The following is a 20,361-nucleotide window of genomic DNA, read 5'->3' on the forward strand; positions in this document are numbered from 1 at the left end:
ACACATTCGATATCAAACTCATCCACATTACCTACACATTTGATATCAAATCATTCACGTTAAGTACACATTCAGTATCAAAATCATTCCCATTAGTAATATACAACACTCAATTTCATAATTAAGCCATAAGCAAGTCAATTATTCTTAAACATTAAATTCATAATTAGGCACGGTGCGGCCCCCTTTTGTGATTGGTAATTGTTCACAAATTAAATTTTTCCCATTTCATAAGTACCCCTTTTGAGAGCGTCTGCACGAACTTCAATTCTCATCCCATCTCTCCTTCCCGATTTAATCAAATTTATACTCTCGTCTCTTCTGGTTAGTTCTCTTTCTGATATTCTATAAGCTTTCCAAAACTCTCCAATGGCGGATTCCATTTTCTCCCAACTTCTGGTTCCAAAATTTGAGACCGACCCGCATGAGTTTAACTCCTCCATACAGTACTACCAAGACCCATGTCAGGATCAAAAGTAAGATGATCAAAACATATGTACTTTTTTATTTTGCCTTTTGATCTTCCATTCATTTGAAGAGTGCCATATATATGTGTGTGTTTGTGTGTATGTGTTTGGACCCGATTTTACAAAATCAGTTCGGCGTTAGATGGACGAAATATGTGGATCGTTCCTAGGATAAAGATTTTTTTTTTACGATAATTATTCTGATTAACGATATCTAGATATTATCAATCAGAATAGTTATCTTGGAATTTAAATACATCAACAAATAGATTTTTATCCAACAAAAATGTAGGTGGATTCCATCTTGTCATATAGCCTTCATGCATGGTTGCGGCTGGATATATTAGCATGGGGTTTGATTAGAGTTGTTAGATGCATGGTCTTTATGCATGCATAGGTGACTTGCAAGTGGGATAAGTTCCAGTAGTTAGTTGGATAGGTGTCTGCAACGTGTGGGGAGTATAGGCATTGAGAAAAACAAGGTGATTGTTTTGGATGTGAAAAGAGCCGTGTGTGATTATCCAACAAATCCAGTGATGGGATAAAGTTAAGTCAAAGTGGGAATAAAATAGGATTAGCATGCAGAGTCCTTATGTGGTGATCGTTTTATTTCTCAGAATATTCCATTACGAGTCTTTAGGTGCAATTGAAATCCTCTGCTTATCATTCAGGCCGTGGCTAGCTAACTCGTCCCTATAAATACAAGATGTTGAGCAACATTTGAAGCCCCACAAAAATCAATACAAAATTGCCCTGCGCAAACTCTCACAACTTGAGATCTTTTTCTTTTCCTTTTTCGCTGACACATCTTCCGTTGGCATCAACAGCACTGTGGAAGCAACCGGTGATATCTTAAGTCGGCATAGATAGCTCTGTCACCGTAGAGTCGGTCGGTCTCGCAGTATCTTCCGTTGGCATCAACAGCACTGCGGCGAGAACGGTCGACTGCCTATCCAAGTCTCGGTCGAGAAGGGTTTTCGAATCCTTGTTGGTCGAGGTCATCTCATTAGCCTTCTCGGCGAGGTGGGGTGTTACAGTTATTACATTCGGCACATTGTAAGCCGAATTCGGTTCGTGAACTTCGCAAATTAGCAGCCTTGTCTTCAGGCTCGAGAGCCCAAGAGGCCGAGAATTGTTCCTTCCTCGGCCGCAATCGCAAGACACAGAAGTCAGCAGCGCGCTCAACGCAACATCAACAAATTTACTCCTCGGCCGAGCCTCGGCCGACGAGTTGGCACGCCCCGCAATCACCGAAGGACGTAGTTAGCTTAGAATATATTCGGCCTGCGCGCCACGTAGGCTTTGTAATTTCTAGGGTCAACATTTTGGCACGCCCAGTGGGACCCAGTGCTAAAACTACGAAGTTCATATGATCTATCAAGATTCCAATCTGGCTCAACGTAGCCGATTGTACGAGCTCCTGGAGGAATTGAAAAAACATAATGAGGAATGTAAAAAATCTTTGGAAGCAGAAAAAGTTCTTCGTGGCCATAGAGAGATGCAAAAGTCATTCGCTTGCATGTTGGAAATAAAAGCTCCTGTTACCCTGCAAAGGCAATGGGTAAATGAAGACAGGGCTCGATTTAATGCCTGGCTAGATGAAGAAAATTTTCCTTACGTTTCTGATTACAGATCAATTCCATTTGAAAAATGGTTAGGCCCAAAGGCCGGGGGGCAATTTTTCGCTCCGGCCGTAATCAGACATCGGCCTAAGAAAATTGTTAATTTGGCCGAAGAACAAAGGCCACCTATTTTTTCGGTCGAGGCTGAAGATATGGTCGGCCAAGAAGAAAAACTTAGGCCACCTATTTTTTCGGTCGAGACTGGAAGTGTGGTAGGATCATCAGAGGAGTGCTCTAATGACGAACAAGACCAATCGATTGATATGGTAATTGAAGACATAGGCCTAGCCGAAAAAATCACGCCAATTGATATGATTATTGGTGATAAAGCCGATATGGAGAAATCCCATTCGGCTAAGTTGTTCAAGTTAAAAGCTGAAATTTGCGAAATTATTGTGCCTGGGGGGCATAATAATTGTTCAACATATTCGGCGGCCGATAAAAAATATTTTTCCAAGTTAAATATATTCGAAGATCATTTTTTATTCGGCTCAATGCAAAATTGGATTGGCTGTGTTGATATACAAAAATCTCGGCTTGGAATAAAGCATCGTTGGCCTCCTCCGCTTTATAGTTCGGCCACTTTTGTTTTCTGATATTAAAAAATATTGAACAAATTATTTTCTTAACCATTCGGGCCCTTGACCGATACTTAAGAAAATAAGGGGGCCAACGGATTTCGTGGTGTTGTTGCACTATACAACCAAGCCCCAGGAATGATTTGTATATGGCCGAGTAAAACGGGTTTATATATATAGGCAGGCCGACGTCTTATGTTTTTTTTTTATATATTCCGTTTCGGTCTCGACCTCGACCACTCTACAAAGGCCTCGGCCTCGACCACCTCATATATAAGCCTCGACATATATGTATAAAGGAAATGGGAGATGTTCTCGGCCAAAACTAAAGCCTCGGTCAAAATAAATATATATATCACCTTTTGTCAAACCATGCATGCTGGAGACAATAATGGGGATTGGAAAGGGTGCCTTGACAGTAAAAGTGGGAGCTAAGGTGGTTAGTCATCATCATATATATATATATATGTTGGCGTGAGGAATCAGTCTGCTTCAAGGTACCAGGCGAGAGTGGAGTCCTGATTTACTTTCATGTCATGTCAGACTACAATTGGGCAAACAAAAGTTTGAGTTCTTTAAGGAACTAAGTGGTCGAGCACGGTTTATCCTCGGCCCCAATTTTTCTCTACCCTTTCCCAAATTCTTCTTGACCTTCTAGAAAAATTGCCGAGCCTGGTATGGAGTTGTGGCAGTCGAGGGAGGCCGCAGCATTGGCAGAACAAACATGTTATTGCCGAGAAACAAAGTTTCTTTTTCGGCAATACGACGACATGTTGTTGGTTACGAACAATTAATTTCCTTAACCATTCGGCTTACGAGCCGAAGTTCAAGGAAATTGGGGGGCAATGTTTGGACCCGATTTTACAAAATCAGTTCGGCGTTAGATGGACGAAATATGTGGATCGTTCCTAGGATAAAGATTTTTTTTTTACGATAATTATTCTGATTAACGATATCTAGATATTATCAATCAGAATAGTTATCTTGGAATTTAAATACATCAACAAATAGATTTTTATCCAACAAAAATGTAGGTGGATTCCATCTTGTCATATAGCCTTCATGCATGGTTGCGGCTGGATATATTAGCATGGGGTTTGATTAGAGTTGTTAGATGCATGGTCTTTATGCATGCATAGGTGACTTGCAAGTGGGATAAGTTCCAGTAGTTAGTTGGATAGGTGTCTGCAACGTGTGGGGAGTATAGGCATTGAGAAAAACAAGGTGATTGTTTTGGATGTGAAAAGAGCCGTGTGTGATTATCCAACAAATCCAGTGATGGGATAAAGTTAAGTCAAAGTGGGAATAAAATAGGATTAGCATGCAGAGTCCTTATGTGGTGATCGTTTTATTTCTCAGAATATTCCATTACGAGTCTTTAGGTGCAATTGAAATCCTCTGCTTATCATTCAGGCCGTGGCTAGCTAACTCGTCCCTATAAATACAAGATGTTGAGCAACATTTGAAGCCCCACAAAAATCAATACAAAATTGCCCTGCGCAAACTCTCACAACTTGAGATCTTTTTCTTTTCCTTTTTCGCTGACACATCTTCCGTTGGCATCAACAGCACTGTGGAAGCAACCGGTGATATCTTAAGTCGGCATAGATAGCTCTGTCACCGTAGAGTCGGTCGGTCTCGCAGTATCTTCCGTTGGCATCAACAGCACTGCGGCGAGAACGGTCGACTGCCTATCCAAGTCTCGGTCGAGAAGGGTTTTCGAATCCTTGTTGGTCGAGGTCATCTCATTAGCCTTCTCGGCGAGGTGGGGTGTTACAGTTATTACATTCGGCACATTGTAAGCCGAATTCGGTTCGTGAACTTCGCAAATTAGCAGCCTTGTCTTCAGGCTCGAGAGCCCAAGAGGCCGAGAATTGTTCCTTCCTCGGCCGCAATCGCAAGACACAGAAGTCAGCAGCGCGCTCAACGCAACATCAACAAATTTACTCCTCGGCCGAGCCTCGGCCGACGAGTTGGCACGCCCCGCAATCACCGAAGGACGTAGTTAGCTTAGAATATATTCGGCCTGCGCGCCACGTAGGCTTTGTAATTTCTAGGGTCAACAGTATGTATATGTTTTATGGTTATTACATGAATTTTAGAACATGGGTTATTTACTTTTGCAGTTTAGAAAGTCTACGGCTTGAAAATTTCAATCAGTTTAATTCACCCCCATTGCCGTTGCAATACAATTCCAACCAACTTCCACTAATGGGTTCTCAAGATTTTGAGGATTTAGGCATCTGGGACTATATTTTGGACGATGCTGCTGTTCCATCACCTTTTGATTACGAGGTGGTTGATGAAAATCCCCTGACAACAATGGCGGAATCCATCGTCTGTTCGAACAGTGTTTTGGGTGATTCGGGTGATGTTTTCAGGATGCTTGATTGGGGGATGGAAAGTTGGGGGAAACACGATGGGGAAGGCATGACAAAAAATGGGAGTTGCTCGAAGAGAATGTCTGCTGCTCCATTGGAATTGAACGAGATTCAGAAGTATTTCGACGTGCCGATAACTCAGGCGGCCAAGGAATTGAAGGTGGGATTAACGGTTTTGAAGAGGAGGTGCAGGGAACTGAATATCATGAGGTGGCCGCACAGAAAGCTCAGGAGCTTGAATGCTCTCATTGAAAATGTTAAGGTACGTTTGCATGTTCATGTTGTCAACTTGTCATATGATATTTAGTGCCTTTTCCTCCTAATTTATAGGAATTTTGTATTATATATGTCAAAATATTCTATGTTAAGGATTGAAACTAAAGCCTAGTTGTAGTTCCTTTTTTGTCCAATGCTACCGATTTCCCCACGAAACGGAAAAGATTTCGGTGTCATGGTGGTATAGTTTCATGTTAGTATATTTTACTTGTCATGTGACGAGAGATATACTGTAAAGGGTTTTCCACAATATATATCTTTAAATGGTGACTAGGTTTCCTTTGTTTCAATGATGCAATTGCGAGATTACTTAGTTTATGGACCAAATGTTAAAAGGGGGTTTGAAATTGCTTTTTAGGACTTAAAAAATCTCCGATATATCCTACATATTAAGAAACATGTGATGTGATGAGAATGACTCGAAAATAGATTGATGATGCTTGACTCGTATGACTGTGATGATAAGTTTTGTTTTGGGAAGTTATAATAGTGTAGGGATTGACTGTTGAAATGCATGATGCAGGGGATGGGATTGACGGATGAGCTGAGGATGCTGGAGGAGCACAAGAGGATTCTAGAGCAGCTGCCGGATATGGAGTTGCCGGAGAGAGCCAAGAGGCTGAGGCAGGCTTGCTTCAAAGCCAACTACAAGAAGAAGAGGACTTTGTGTTTGACTGCCGGTCCATGATTTAGTCTAGCTTTAGCTTATATGCACAAAATTATAGAATAGATGAGAAAATCAGGACATGTTATATGGGTACAACATGTTATGAGAGTGAATCCCACATCTTCGGGACAATTGACGAGATTGGTATCTTTTCGATTCAAAAGCGTCAAAAGCTTAATTTGTGTTGATGTGATCTTGAACTATGTGCCTACGTATTTTTTTTTGTAAATTACCCGTTTCCTTGCTTGATGTTAGGGACCTAGAATTTGCGTTTCATTCTTTTGCTAATTTGATGTTGTGGTCAATGTAGCTCAGGTGGATGAGAGCATTTGCCCATGTACTCGAGGTCATATATACGAATTCCCTTCATGTAGTTTAGATGAATTTAGTGCAGATTATCCTATTGTTTATAAAAATAAAAATAAAATATCAATGCCACCTGCTAAACTAAAAAATTATACCATACATCACTGTAGTTTCTGACTGCTTTTGTGCTGGTAGATGCGATGGATTTACCATTTCCTTTTAGGTGTAGAATGATAATTTCCGTTAGATATAAAAACGCTTGACATACACGCTAATCTCCTGCTTTTGTTTGACCATATGTCGTTCATTCCTAAGTTTGAACTGAATTTCTCACCTAAAATATATCTGTCTTTAATTACTTATCTCTTGTTGCTTTATACCCTTTCTCTCTCTTATTACATGATTAGTCAAACATAAGCGTTAGAGAAGTTTAACTCCTAAATAAGAAAATTTATGACGAGAAAAAGTTAAGTAATTAATTTAACAAAAAAAAATTAGAGTAGATGCTCAGAAGTTTTGATAAGGTTAGCAAATTGTTGGTACACTGACAATTATAGAGGGTTATAGAAGACTAATGAAGCTTATGAATTTTAGACTAATTTCACTATTTTCAATTTTCTGATATATTTACACAAAATTTTCAACAGGTAGGAAATGGATCGTCGGATCGGGTTGATCCAACGGTTGCGAAGGGCTTTCTTTAGGAGGCCATTTTTCTCATTTTTTCTTGCCTGCGTCTCCATGGGACCACCTGCTTAAAGCTTTCGCAAATGCTTGCCTGCAATTATAAATAAAAAAATAAAAAATAAGTAATACTAATTATTATTTTTAGGCAAAAATACTAATTAAATATTGTGAGCTTATCAATTATGAATCACAAATAATCGCATTTAGGTAACTGATTACATTATAATACCAAATGTGATTATTTTGTAATCAATTAAACGAATAAAGAAAAGTAACGAATTTTAAAATAATCATCATTACAAGTATTAATTTAGCAGAAAATGGGAAGATAATGGGCACAACGCTAACATTTAGAGAGATTTTTTAATGTGTTGGAAACACGGCCTGAAACACCAAGTGTTATAATATAATTGATTATAAACTTGAAAAAAAAAATTAACAAATTGTATTACGATACTTGGTGTTTTGGGTTGTGTTTTGGACAAACATTTTTAATCTTATGAAGAAATTAAAAATCAAAGAGTGTGACATCAAACATTTTGAAACAAAGAGAGGATTATTATACGGTAATATGTTATATTTTGACCTATTGATTTAATTTTTTTTTTTGTTGATAACAATGCATAAGTCTGAAGAAAAAAAATCAGTGTAGATAATATCATTTGTTAAGGGAAAAAAAATATCATAAGACTTCAACCATATTTACAACTAGCAATCGACACGGAAAAAAACATTATACCAATGTATTGTTTGTTTGTTAGTTTCTAACAACACTATGAAAACTGATTCAAATTCATCGTACGAATACTTGGTTACTTACCCACATACGTGACCTTGTGTTGGAATCATTCAAGAAACTGGCTCTCCTCCCAACTCTTGTGATATTCACCTTCGTTTCACCACCGCCACCGCCGCCACTAGCCGGAGGCAAAAAGTCAAAGCCGCCGTGGTCAACAACCTCCTTGCTCTTCCTAAAACTCCCCCACCTCATAGACCCAAAACCGCCGGCGCCCCTACTACAACTCTCCTTGCTCAACCTCTTACTGATCCCAAAAGCATCAGGGCTCCTAACTCTGAACGAAAACGACATAGTCCGCCCAACGTCAGGCTCGTCCAACATGGTGGTCGGGGAGGGCATGTTGGTAGTTTTGGCCGCCTCCCTCAGCAACCTCGGAGGCAGCTCCAAGGATCTGGCGCACTTGGGTTTGGATTCTGCGCTGCCACCGCAGTTCCTCGGCTTTCCTGGAGCTTCCTCCCACTGGAATGGAACCGAGGCGGAGATTTGGCGCGGCGGAGTTAGCATCCCCGGCGACTCCGGCGGCTGGGAAGGAAGCGAGAACAGCGACAGCTTCGGTGTTATGCTTGGTTCCGACACCATTGATACCTCTTATCGATTCTCTCTCAGAATTTTTTCTCAAAATGATCTGTTTTCGATAAACAGAGATAGAGGATTCTCGAAAACTCTGATCTTCGTTTTCTAGTAAGTTGGAGAGATGGGATGTGTGAGTTTATATATATATATATATATATATATATATATATATATATATATATGCGTGCGTGTATAGAGAGAGAGAGAGAGAGAGAGAGAGAGAGAGAGAGAGGGGGGGGGAGTTGGGGGCGGTGGTGGAAGGTGAATTGTTGTGAGTGGCAGAGAGCATACGTATCCTACTTGAAACGTGTTTACTTTAATAGTCGTTATCCACGTCAATCCAAAACACCAAGATTTTCCAGGGTGGGGCCCTAAACCTCACTGACTACGGGGTATTTAGGTCATCATGCAAGGAAAACTTGGCATTTTCTCGTGAAGAAGAAGCGCCGGGAGGGATAATACATGTAGATCTGTAAACGGGTCGGGTTTATTGGGTTTGGATTGGGTTTAATTCGACCTGTTAAGCTAATGGATCATCCGAATCCAATCTGTTAAGCTAACGGGTCATTCAAACTCGACCAGTTAAGCTAACGAGTCATCCGTTTCACCCGTTAACAATTTTTTTTTTTTTTGCATAGAGTTTATATTTTGTTGTTAAGACTTTATTGAAATTACTAAAACATTCTCAACTAAAGGGTGTTAACGAGTGCTAACGGGTTGACCTAAGGTGATCAGTTATTTAACAGATTGACCCGTTAGCGATCCAACCCGTTAAGCATCCATCCAAATACTAATATTAACGGATCGGGTCAGGTCGGATCCAAAATGTCAGGTCTAAAGACATGGTACTCTCTAGGGAGTACCCAGATCACTGACCATCTTATGTGGACTAATTTAGAACACCTGTCAAATGAACCCCTTTCCAAACTCGTACTATCCTACTAACCAAACACACTATTTCCTCTCTTTTACTTGTATCCAAACATCCATTTTCTCTCTCCCCTCCCTCCATCACCTCCCTCTCCGTTCTCCAGAAGCCATCAGCTCCACCCCCTCAAATTTCACCAAACCCATGACAGATCAGATCCATCTTGCTAACCCTATGAAGGATATTTCACCCAGAAGAAAAATTATGCAGGGGGTTGAAATTATTCCGTGAAATTTCAAGAAAGTTTGTTCCGACGATGAAGACAGGGTGCGGGCATGTGTTCCACGATAAAGAATAGGAGGATTATGGGGCGGAATCGACAGAGAAAGGATGGAGGAGAAGTGAGTTGCGCCAGCGGAGGAGACGAGGTTCTCGGAAGGCGTTGGGAAGACGAGGGTTCTGGTGATGAAACCATGGCAGCAGCAAAGAGAAGTGAGGCTGGCAGGGGAGGCGTTGAGGAAGAAAGGAGGTGTTTGGATGTGGGGTTAATATTGTGTTTGGCTACTTTTAAATTTCTGAAAAGATGTTTGGCTACTTGTTTATAAAATTAAATTGTAACAAGTGTTTTTATCTTATTGGGCCATTTTATGTTGTCAGTTTTTTGGGTACTGACTATTCAGTACCCAAGTATTATCCTTTCAAGTAAGTCAGTATATGAATTTGGATGCAAAATAGGTTCGAATTTTGTAGTTCATAGTTGAGTGATGTTTTTTCTGAAATTCTAGGTTCGAATTTTGCGTATATCAAATTTAATAAATAATGCTAAAATTTTAAATTGAACAAATTTGAGTGGGAATTCTCTTCTACTTTTAGTCAGTTTTGTGACGTGAAATTTTAAATATTTGGAAGAGAGCTCTTTATCAAGCTTTAGCCGGTCAAAAGGTACACAAAGGTGGCACAAATGCATGCCTTGAAACTTCATTTTCTAAAATGTCTAAAATGTTGGGGCAGAGAAACCAAAAAAGGAAAAGAAAAAAAAACAAGAAACAATACTGAAAACTATTATTAATTAGCGGAAAAAAAATACTTATATCAATATAGTTACGTGATAAGTGAGACAGTGACACGAAACTAAGAGAGATATCTGGCTTGATAAGTTGTACTCGTTAATCAAGCTGCATGAGGCTTTTGCCACAATAACTGCATTTTTTTTTCTTTAAAAAAAGGGACCAACTTGTAGTTTTGCCATTACACTCCATCCTTCCGGCAGTCAGGAAGATTCATAGAGGCATTTTTCGCCTCTCCTAGCCACCACTGCATTTATCTGCTCGTTTATACATTCCTGCCGACATATTATGGGGGTAAAACATAACAGAAACAATGCATCTTGTTCCGACCAAAAAAAAAAAGGAAACATTGCAATTGACTTTTATTGTTCTTGTATACATATTTATTAGGTCACTTGTTCTGCATTATTATTGGTTGAGAAAAGTAAATAATACTTGCTAGCTGGCTCTGAAGTTCTAGTAACAAGTTTTTTAAGAACACTTGTTACCGTGTTGTTTTATGATTATTGAGCAGTGATTTACGCACTCTCATCTTGTGTTCTTCTTCTACATTCGTTTTGTTATTTTTATTCTTCAATTCATCTTTGATACATTTAGTACAAAGGCTAAAAAGAGCAGTGTAGGCCAGAAAATGAATGTGTGAAAGTTGTTTTCCTTTGTAGTTCTAGTTTCTCCCAGCAGGGAAGTACCAGCAATTAAAGAGTGATACTTTCACATGATGTTTTTTTTTAGTATGAAATAAGTGTTGTACTTTATTTTTAGCTACTTTGAAGGGTGTGTTTATGATAGAGGGGAAGAAAAGCCAAGCCACTACCTGCGCATTAGGTCTTTAATTTCCTTTTTCCTTTTCCAATTGTCTAAGCATGTTTCTAAAACTTCTACTTTATTAAATCGTATCTTTTCTTTTGCAGTCGTACACGGAGTCAAGTTAACTAAAATAGTGTATTATTTATTTGCTTTAAAATTGAATCCTTCACTTTGTAATTTAGACTAAATAAGAATACCGCTTGAAAAAAAAAAAAAAAGGTGTGCCCACCAAATAAATAAAAACTACATTTTTCATCTTTTTTATTTACTTTTATTAAGACAAAGGGAAAATTTTCAATACTATTATAATAGTTTAGGAAATAACGCATGAGTAGTATCCAACACTCTATTCATTATGATATTAAACCACATGCTTTCTAAAGCGGAGGAGGTTTCTATACCTAGCAACTCAAATTATTGGCTCCCTAAACGACAAAACAACATGTGTTTACTATTTTGGAATAGGAAAATAATAAGCATCATGAAAAATATTATTTTTGATGAATGATGAGGAGTACAATTCAACGGAGAGAGAGAGAGAGAGAGAGAGAGAGAGAGAGAGAGAGAGAGAGAAATAATGCAGGTCATTGACAAGAAAGAAACCTTCTCCTTCACAAGAAAGGTTGATGAGCTGATGACCAAAGCTTTTAATCAGCAGAGCCCCAACACAACCACCCCAATTCAAAATTGTAGTGCAAATTGGGAACACTTGCAGATGTTGAATCATTCAGCCTGACTGAGACATCCCCAACCCCCATCCCACCCATTAATGGCTGCCTCTCTAACTTCTATAACTGAGTGAGAGCTGTGAGCATTTCACTTTCCATCCAGTAAAAACAATGGGATTGAAACCCCTAACAAGTTCATCTCAAAGCTTCACTAGGTATTGTTTGGGATTGAATTTGAAATGGCTGAAAACGTTTTTGAACCACCAACATAATTTTATTAGTTGTAGAAGCGCTTTTTGAAGAATCACCTGCACTTTCAAGGGGTTTTTCACAAAGCACCTGGATGTTTAATAACAATTTCGAATTCCAATGAAAGAACCTATATATGAGCACAAAAATTTCCTAAAATAGCAATCCCTTACCAGCTCTTAATTAGTTGTGACAACTACCGATTTCTTGTAACTTGTTAGCTTCACAGTACAAAGGTTAGCAGGTATCGGATTCAGCTAATGCCGGAATAAAGGAGCACAATGACCAAAATTTGTTGCGACAAATAGTAGCAAACAGTACTATAGTAGCATGAAAACCCAACAAAACTAGTCCTACAATTTGACATATAACCACTTTGAAGGAGACAAGCTATGGATTTTGGAGGATGATCAATTTTTTGTCAGGTTAATTGGTAAATTTAGATGACAAATAGCCAGTTAATCATAGTTTAGTGGTAATAATCCTATGTGTTTATCACCTTTTTACCCATCAAAAGCTTGATATGCAGAGATATTTGGTCAATCAAAATTATAGTACAAGAAAGTTAAATTCTTAGCATTTGTTCTGCATTAAAATTATATATGTTGTTTGTCTATGAAGTAGAATTCTCTCTCGGAATAGGATTATCTCTCCTTCTTTTTTCTCTCACATCTTTTTTTTTCTTCACTCTCTATAAAGAAGTCAACACAAGATGTTGACGTAGCTTAATCAAAGTCCTTACGTTTTTTTCATCACTACCTCCTCAAATGTATCATCCCATCACCAGCCAAGGTCCCCTCAAGATCTCCAATAATTCGCGCTATCCGAACTTCTACTCTTTGAACTTCCTGGAAGAGAGTTCTAATGAAATGAGAAGCGGTTCATGTCGAAACTTTCACACGTTTCTAGCTCTTCCGCAACACCGGCAAGTCCAGAAGAAATCTTGGGTCGGATTTCTATTGGTTTCTGCTCTGCTGCAAGCCTGCAACCATATATATATATAACATGTAATTATCATACAGTGAAGCTAGTAACAATGTACTAGTTTCAATATTAATTTCAGTTTTCGACATTTTTGATCCCATTTAGATCCTAAATTTTCACAGAACTACAACTAGATGGTATTGATTTTTAGTCGGAAACTGTTGCGAAGGTCATGTTCTTGGTGAACTTTCACTAACTGGATTAAGAATCGAAGCTTACCATTCGTTCGCAGAGGTCATCAACCTTCCCTTGGAGGGACTGATACCAGCCAAAGGCAAACAAGGGGAACTAGGGTTTAGGGTTTAGTTGGATTCGCTTGATACCCATAGGGTTTAGGGTTTAGGGTTTAGTTAGATTCGTTAGATACCCATTTCATTATTGTGTTAAAATAGTGGGAAAATAGCAGGATGAAATGAGAGATATAGAAAGTCGAACAATGATGGTGTATTAGATGTAGAAAAAATGTAGGGATCAGGATCCTCTCCTGAGTTAAGGGTGATGATCCTCCTAAGCAAGGTCATCGGGCTGTTGAAATTTTAGCCAACAGTTACAATTATTATAACTTTTAATAAGGCCTCATGTTTGTAGCCGTTGGATAAAATTTCAACGGCCTGATGACCTTACTCAAGAGGATCCTCACCCTTAAATCAGGAGAGGATCCTGATCCAAAATGTAGAACAAAAGGTACGTACACTGGAACTCTTTCTATCTCATGATTAAAAGAATGAACTGGAAACTAAAAACAAAATTGTTACAAAACAACCTTGATAGTTCTGTGAATGTCATGTTCATTTTTCAACAACATACAAATTGAGTCTCTACGTGATCAATTTTCTAAGAAAACTGTAGGGTGAAATTATCCACCCGCTTATTTTTACCTAATACACACTTTTTAATTTTTAGCCGTTAAATTAATTGAGTTGAAATTAGTATTGTTTGACCCGGAACTAGGCTTGAGATCCACTATAGAAAACCCGTGCACCGCTCCACATCCAATTCAGCTCCACGCTAATTTACGCCGGAGGCGCGTATCTCTCACTATAAATACCTCTCCATCTAATTTCCGAAATTTCTTAATTTTTCCATCTTCTTCTCCAGAATTCGATTCCCAAATCTGAAAACCCTATTTTTTCAAATTCGAGATTCAACCGCCCTAACATTTCTGGAAATTAGCAATTCGAAGCTTAAACTAAAACCACACCAGAAGAAGCTCATTTTCAAATTCCATGGGAGAATTGAACATGGAGGACATGCCTCTGCCGGCACTTTTCGAGCAAGCTCGGAAGATCCACCTGGGGGCGACGGAGTCCGGCGACGGTGTCGATCAGGTACACTAATCTACACCATAATTTCATAGTCTCGTTCATTTTTTTTCAAAAAGTTTTAATTTTCGTTTTTGTTTCGTAATTAATTTAACTGATTTGGGGATTACTGGTAGGAGGAGATTAGGAAGGGATGCAGAGCCTTGGAGAAGTGCGATGAAATGATAAGCAATCTGGGTTTGTTCTCAGCCAATGAGACCAAGGAGGATATCAGCACCACCAATCTCAAATATCTTCTGGTAATTCTTTTCGGTATTTGTTTTTAAAGTCGAAAACTTTGAATGATTGTGAAAAATCGGCATTTAGTAATCATCTGATGGAATAGTTTGGAAAGTTTGGATTTTTGGTTTGAATTTATTGAGCTAACTTGTGATGGGGTTTTGATTACAGGTGCCATATTATCTAGGGGAGTTAATCGAAAAGGTTGCGCAGGATGACAGGATATCGGTTCTTAAGGCTTCCCAGGCTAAGTTAAAGGTGAAGCATTTTCATTAGTTACTTGCCGAAAAAGCAATACTGCATTGGGCATGTCTTTGCAGTCTTGCTAGTCAGTGTCTTTGTATCAGAATATGTGTTGATTGGTTGGTTTCAGGGTTATGTTCCTGTTAAAACTAACTAGGATGGTGGCGTGTTGCAGGAGTTTATTTCTATTTGCGAGGCAATGGAACTTGTTCCAAAAGAGGAGTTAGAAGCATCTGCAAAAGATGGCCCAAATTCACATGTTGATCGAAGGGCACTGAAGGTACTTTAGTTTTCTTATCGTCTTTTTTAAGAAAGCATGAAGATCCTAACTCAAATTTCATGGATACTCATGACTTTAATAATTGCATTTTGTTGTTCTGCCGACTGTTTTACATGTTGCGTGGCAGAACATGTGAAAGTATAGGCTTGGTGTTGTACTTTGTTGCTTATGCTACTTGCTTCTGTATCCAGATTGCTCGATTCAAAAGGCAAAGAGCTGCAGAATCGAAATTGCTGGAAATTAAGGAGCGGAAAGAGCGAAGAGGGCGTTCAACTAAAGCATCTGCCTTGTCAACTCCTATTGAGGCAGGAGAGGAAGATGTGCTGGATGATGACGGAGAGGAGGAGCGAGAGGTTTGTAGATTTATTGTTACATATCCTCTTTACTGAAATGTTGATTGGTTCTACATCACAACGTTCTTGTAAGTTTACAGTTTAATTACATAAGCTGTCTAATTAGAACCCTTGTTTTTGCAGGCTTGGTTTACTACAATCTCTTTGGCAGTTAGTAAGGTTAGTTTATAGCTTAAAGTAATCCTCCACATGCAGTTGTTTTTAATTCACGTCAATTCATACTCATGTCTTTCTGCCATGCAATCTTGTTCAGGCTTTTGATCTGTTGGAGATGCTAAAGAAAGAGGAAGAAATGCTTGTAGCTTTTAAGGAAAGGCAATCAAAGGTATTAATATTAACACCGTAACTTAAGATTGGTGACATTTATTGTATTATTATCAGTGTTGGTCTTTGAGTTTCATTACTCTGTCATGAATTCGCAATTTTTGGTGATAATTATGAGACAGATAAAAATTCTATAGCAGCATGCTAAATGTTATAGGAAAAAGCTGCATGTCTCGCAACTAGACCTATTTCTTTACGTGGTAGATGGTTTGTCAGTAAACTTAATACTATTTAGTAAAAGAACCTCTGTTCTAAAAGCTTTTGTTTTTGTCATGTATTTCAGGATGGTGGCAAGGAATTTTATCAAGATGTTCTTGATGATCGTGCCAAGAGGGCCGAAGCTTGGCATCGTGATGCTGCAACCCGAGTGCAGTATAGTAGACCAGCAGAGCCTATCACCTGTGCAACTTTTGCTCAAGACGTTCTAGAAGGCAGAGCCAGGGTTTCGGAGATGCATGAACACAAACATCAGCCACTAATATTTGGACCGGCAAGTCTTATAGGTGGAAACCCAACAAGCAAGAGGGAAAGGATGGCGGCTCAGGTTTTCCAGCCCAGTCACAGGTACACCTCCATGTTCTGTTACTTTAATGTGCCAAGCGTAATTTATCACGAGCTCAAATGATGGAAATATCTGGTTTTCGTGTTTGTGATTGCATCTTTCTTCGTGGCAAACATATCATTTGAGATGCTAAATTAAATTTACTGTGCGGCAAGGTTGCCGACCATGAGCATAGAGGAAGCCGGACTGAAGGAGATGGAGATAATGAATACGTGGCAAGAGAGGAACGCGAAACTCATGGAAGAAGCCAATTCTGCCTGGTACAAGGAACCTACGAAACCAGGACCACCACCGGAGGGGGAAGATGAGGACGATGATGCCGCTCAAGACAGGGCGAGGGCTTGGGATGACTGGAAAGATGATAATCCTCGGGGTGCTGGCAACAAGAAGCTCACCCCTTGTGGATAAAATGGCACCTGCGGGATTTTAAGATTTTGATTTATCGCAAATTAGAAAGTTTTGTATTCGGTATCGTTCTTGTTGTGACTAGATTTACGTTATGTATATTAATGTCACCCAGATAATTTATTTGAATAAAATATTTTCTCATAATTGTTCTACATTTTGAATGTCAAATTCAAATTTGGTTAGGGTAATTCTACTAACAACCCGCAATCTTATGAATGCATTTCATGATTTTATTTTTTTCAGTTAAATTTCTGTTTTTACCCTGACGAATTAAGTTCTGAACTCCAAAATAAACCTCATCCACTCCCTTATGCCGGTTGCCAACCACCACAACGTCTGGGCAAAATATCCCAACCACTCACCATGCTCTCTCTCCATACATATATACATATATACATATATCCAATCACCAGCCACTCACCGGTAGGTATTAGGGAATTGGGAGATGAGGTGTGTGAATCAAGAGTGATGGGCAATTATACATATATACATATATCCAATCACCAGCCACTCACCGGTAGGTATTAGGGAATTGGGAGATGAGGTGTGTGAATCAAGAGTGATGGGCAATTCTCAATCTGTTAGAAAGGCAGTCTTGGCTGTCAACTTCTGCGACGTGGAGGGTTTTTGGCTGTGCTGATATTGATGACACCATGGTCGTCGAGCTAGCTTTTTTGCTGTCATTTGTTTATGGGGATGGGGTGGCTTCAAAAAAATGAAGGACAAAGCTGGAATTTTAGAGGCACATTTTAGATGTGGGGTGTATTCACAAAGATGTGGGGTGCTAATAAAACCACCCTTTGGTTATCCTAGCACATTGACATAATTGTTGACGGAATGACGAGTTAGGGAATTACATTGATTGATTTTTAAAATGATGAGTTTTGGTCAATTTTAGAACTACTTGCAATAAAAAGGCGAAAACCAAATTTAAATACTGGCTGATCCTGTCCACACATCATTTTTCTCTCCCGCAAGCACTTGTTAATTTCTATCTAATTTTCTTCAATTCATTCGCACCGATGTTCGAATTCGACCCTTATACAAGGGCATCAAGCAAAGAAGATTTGGCTTCTTGGTCTTATCTTGTTTTAGGTAAAGAATCAAATAAAGAGACAACTGTGGAGGAAGCGGAAATAAAATCCAGAAACAGAAACAACTTCCGTTAAAGCTAACAAACAGTTTCTACTGGTAAAACCAAATATCAAGACATCTGAGAAATTACAACATCAACTGAAAACAATGGGAAGGAAACTAAACACAATGCCGGCATAGTAATCATCTGTAAGTATACACAATTTGATGCAGTACTTGGAAACGCTTATCGCTAATTGTATAACACAAAATGTAGCTTAAGATACGTACAAGAAGCCACCGGGAGGGCTGAGGAGACAGTTACCGGTACACAATCGAAGCAGAGCCTGCGAACGCATTGATTTCGCCAACTTACCCCTCAGAGTGCTTGCTTGTAATGTCACAGAATTGTCAACCATCTTCGAAGCACAAGCAGTCAAGCACAATACAACACGGAAACATCAAAACCTTCCAAAATCCCCCGGAATTCAACTGGCAAGGCACTTGAATCCCCTGCAAACCCACAACCAAATCCCAAACAACACGGCGCAAGCAAACAAGTCGAGCATCAAAACCACCCAAACATGCCTCCTCCAAACTTGCTTGGCCTTTTGGCGGTCACCCGAATGCAAAGGATCACTCTTTTGCGTTGGCAACGAAAAATCCCTAAACCCGCAGCCATTAGCATCGTCGCAAACATCCACCTTCTTCTCCATTGCAGTCACATCTTTGCAAAGATCGCCATTAACCTCTCCAGATAACCTCTTCTTCTTCTTCTTCAACCCTCCGTTCGGCTTGTTCCCAAGCAGTGGTGCCAGCACCATGTTCTTCCCTTTACTCGCACTCAAGCTCAGATTCCGACTGGCTGCCGGTGAATTGGGCGAGTCCGAGGCCATTATTTTCTGAATAATCGAATCGAACTGGACTTGCAAGCAACTGGGGGCAAAATTATCCCGAACCAAGATCGACCCACTTCCACTAACCTCCTCAAAATCCGATTTCAACCGGTTTAAGAACGAAAGCGCCTCGGATTGATCGAGATCAGCATCGTAGATAGCGAAATACACAAAAGGGTCATGAATTGAGAAAATGTAAGTTCTTTTTCTTACGGTGTGAGTGAACATGGAATGGTGAGGAGGGGCTATCTCCACGCATTGCTGCGCTAAGTCTCCGAGACCCGGCTCTTTCGAAAACTCGCCGAGAATCGTGACCTTGTGGGCAATGCAGGCGTAGAAAATCAGATTTGGATTCGAAATCATCGATTTGTTCTTCCAACAAAGCCGAAAAATTTCAAGCTTTTCAATCGGAGATTCAATGGATGAAGAGAAAGATGGGATTTCGATTCGGAATCGAGTCCGAGAGGATTTGCATGCTAAATCTGAGTCGTTTCGTGGGTGTTCGATTCGGAAAGATCGAATCTTTCGAATCCCCCACGACTTCGAAACGTTTCTTATGAGTTTCTCTGCTACTTTCTCTCTCTAGAACATTTCCCGGAGGATTGGATTTTCTTTTGTTTCTTTCTCTCTCTCTGGAAATGCAGAAATCTCTCTGTGTGTAAAATAACTTCTCCGATTGAAGGGAGGAATCAACCGTTGGAATGCATGGGAAGCGAAGGGAAAAAGAAACGGAATAACGGCTGCTTGTAATCCAAGTGCCCTCGCTGGAAGGATTTATTAAGGATGTGCCCTTCAATTTGCAGCAACCATTCTTGCAACTCTCTCCCTTGGGAAAGGGATTCTCTTTGGATCTTTTCCTCCTAATCCATTGAGTTCGGGGATCTGGACCATTGAATTTTGATATAACGGTTACAAACAGGAGTCCATTTTAAAAGTTATAATAACTTTAGCTGTTGAATTTCAATGGCCTGGATCCCCCAGATTTTGTGGATTAGGAGAAAGGGATCCGAGCGGATCCCTTTCCTCTCCCTTAGATCATCTCCAACTCATGGAATAAAGCTTAAGATATAAGCTGTAAAAGTCCCCCAAACCATCTCCAACCATTGGGCTACAATAACCTTTGAGAAAAAATATCTCTGTGCTAGATTCCCCTTATGATTTAAACCTGGCTTAAATTTATTCTGGATCCGCTAAACTATCATATTTCAATTATTTTTTGTTTTCTATATATAATCTAAACGGCTGTGATAAAATGAGATCAACTAAAAATTTGACGGTTCAAAATTAAATATAACGTCTAAAATAATTTAAGAAAATTATTTAAATCAAATTTAACTTAAAACTTTATAAATACCTATGTACTTGTATGATTTTTAATTACTTATCGGAAATTAAATATTTTTAAATAAAAATGTTCATAAAAATAAATTAGGATAATCTACATAAATTTTATTTTCAAAAAAGTTACCGAAAAAAAAAAAAGCTAAAATCTTATTTAATAATATTGGGCTAAAATTTTAAGCCATAAAGATTGAAGGAAAAGAGTTTTGAGTTATACCTTAAAATTTTCTAGCTTAAATTTTTAAGCTTTATCCTCAAGGGTTGGAGATGGTCTTAAACCTTCTCGTTTTATTTTTTCTGTCTTTCTCACACATCATAATGGAAGTAGGGACCAAGGTGG

At 39.2% G+C, this 20,361-nt stretch overlaps 4 protein-coding genes across 4 annotated transcripts; 2 read left to right on the forward strand and 2 right to left on the reverse strand.

Moving 5' to 3' along the window:
- The first annotated feature begins 203 nt into the window (after positions 1–203).
- On the forward strand, positions 204–6,163 carry LOC126624237 (uncharacterized). Its single transcript, XM_050293270.1, has 3 exons — positions 204–476; positions 4,794–5,310; positions 5,848–6,163. The coding sequence occupies exons 1-3, from the start codon at positions 370–372 to the stop codon at positions 6,010–6,012; spliced, it is 789 nt and encodes a 262-aa protein (XP_050149227.1). The 5' UTR covers positions 204–369; the 3' UTR covers positions 6,013–6,163.
- A 709-nt stretch (positions 6,164–6,872) lies between these two features.
- Positions 6,873–8,623, reverse strand: LOC126624276 (uncharacterized protein At4g00950-like). The gene is made up of 2 exons (XM_050293314.1): positions 7,805–8,623; positions 6,873–7,075 (listed from the first exon to the last, which is right to left on the reverse strand). Exons 1-2 carry the CDS (start codon positions 8,360–8,362, stop codon positions 6,998–7,000), a joined length of 636 nt encoding a protein of 211 aa, XP_050149271.1. The 5' UTR covers positions 8,363–8,623; the 3' UTR covers positions 6,873–6,997.
- A 5,436-nt stretch (positions 8,624–14,059) lies between these two features.
- On the forward strand, positions 14,060–16,854 carry LOC126624207 (PP2A regulatory subunit TAP46-like). Its single transcript, XM_050293247.1, has 9 exons — positions 14,060–14,327; positions 14,438–14,560; positions 14,712–14,798; positions 14,959–15,063; positions 15,255–15,416; positions 15,540–15,575; positions 15,670–15,741; positions 16,024–16,304; positions 16,458–16,854. The coding sequence occupies exons 1-9, from the start codon at positions 14,226–14,228 to the stop codon at positions 16,708–16,710; spliced, it is 1,221 nt and encodes a 406-aa protein (XP_050149204.1). The 5' UTR covers positions 14,060–14,225; the 3' UTR covers positions 16,711–16,854.
- Positions 16,855–17,847: 993 nt separating this feature from the next.
- LOC126624248 (phytolongin Phyl2.2-like) lies at positions 17,848–19,561 on the reverse strand. Its single transcript, XM_050293276.1, has one exon. The coding sequence runs from the start codon at positions 19,041–19,043 to the stop codon at positions 18,273–18,275; it is 771 nt and encodes a 256-aa protein (XP_050149233.1). The 5' UTR covers positions 19,044–19,561; the 3' UTR covers positions 17,848–18,272.
- Positions 19,562–20,361: the final 800 nt, after the last annotated feature.

This window comes from Malus sylvestris, chromosome 1 (genome assembly GCF_916048215.2).
Source record: "Malus sylvestris chromosome 1, drMalSylv7.2, whole genome shotgun sequence".
NCBI lineage: Eukaryota > Viridiplantae > Streptophyta > Magnoliopsida > Rosales > Rosaceae > Malus > Malus sylvestris.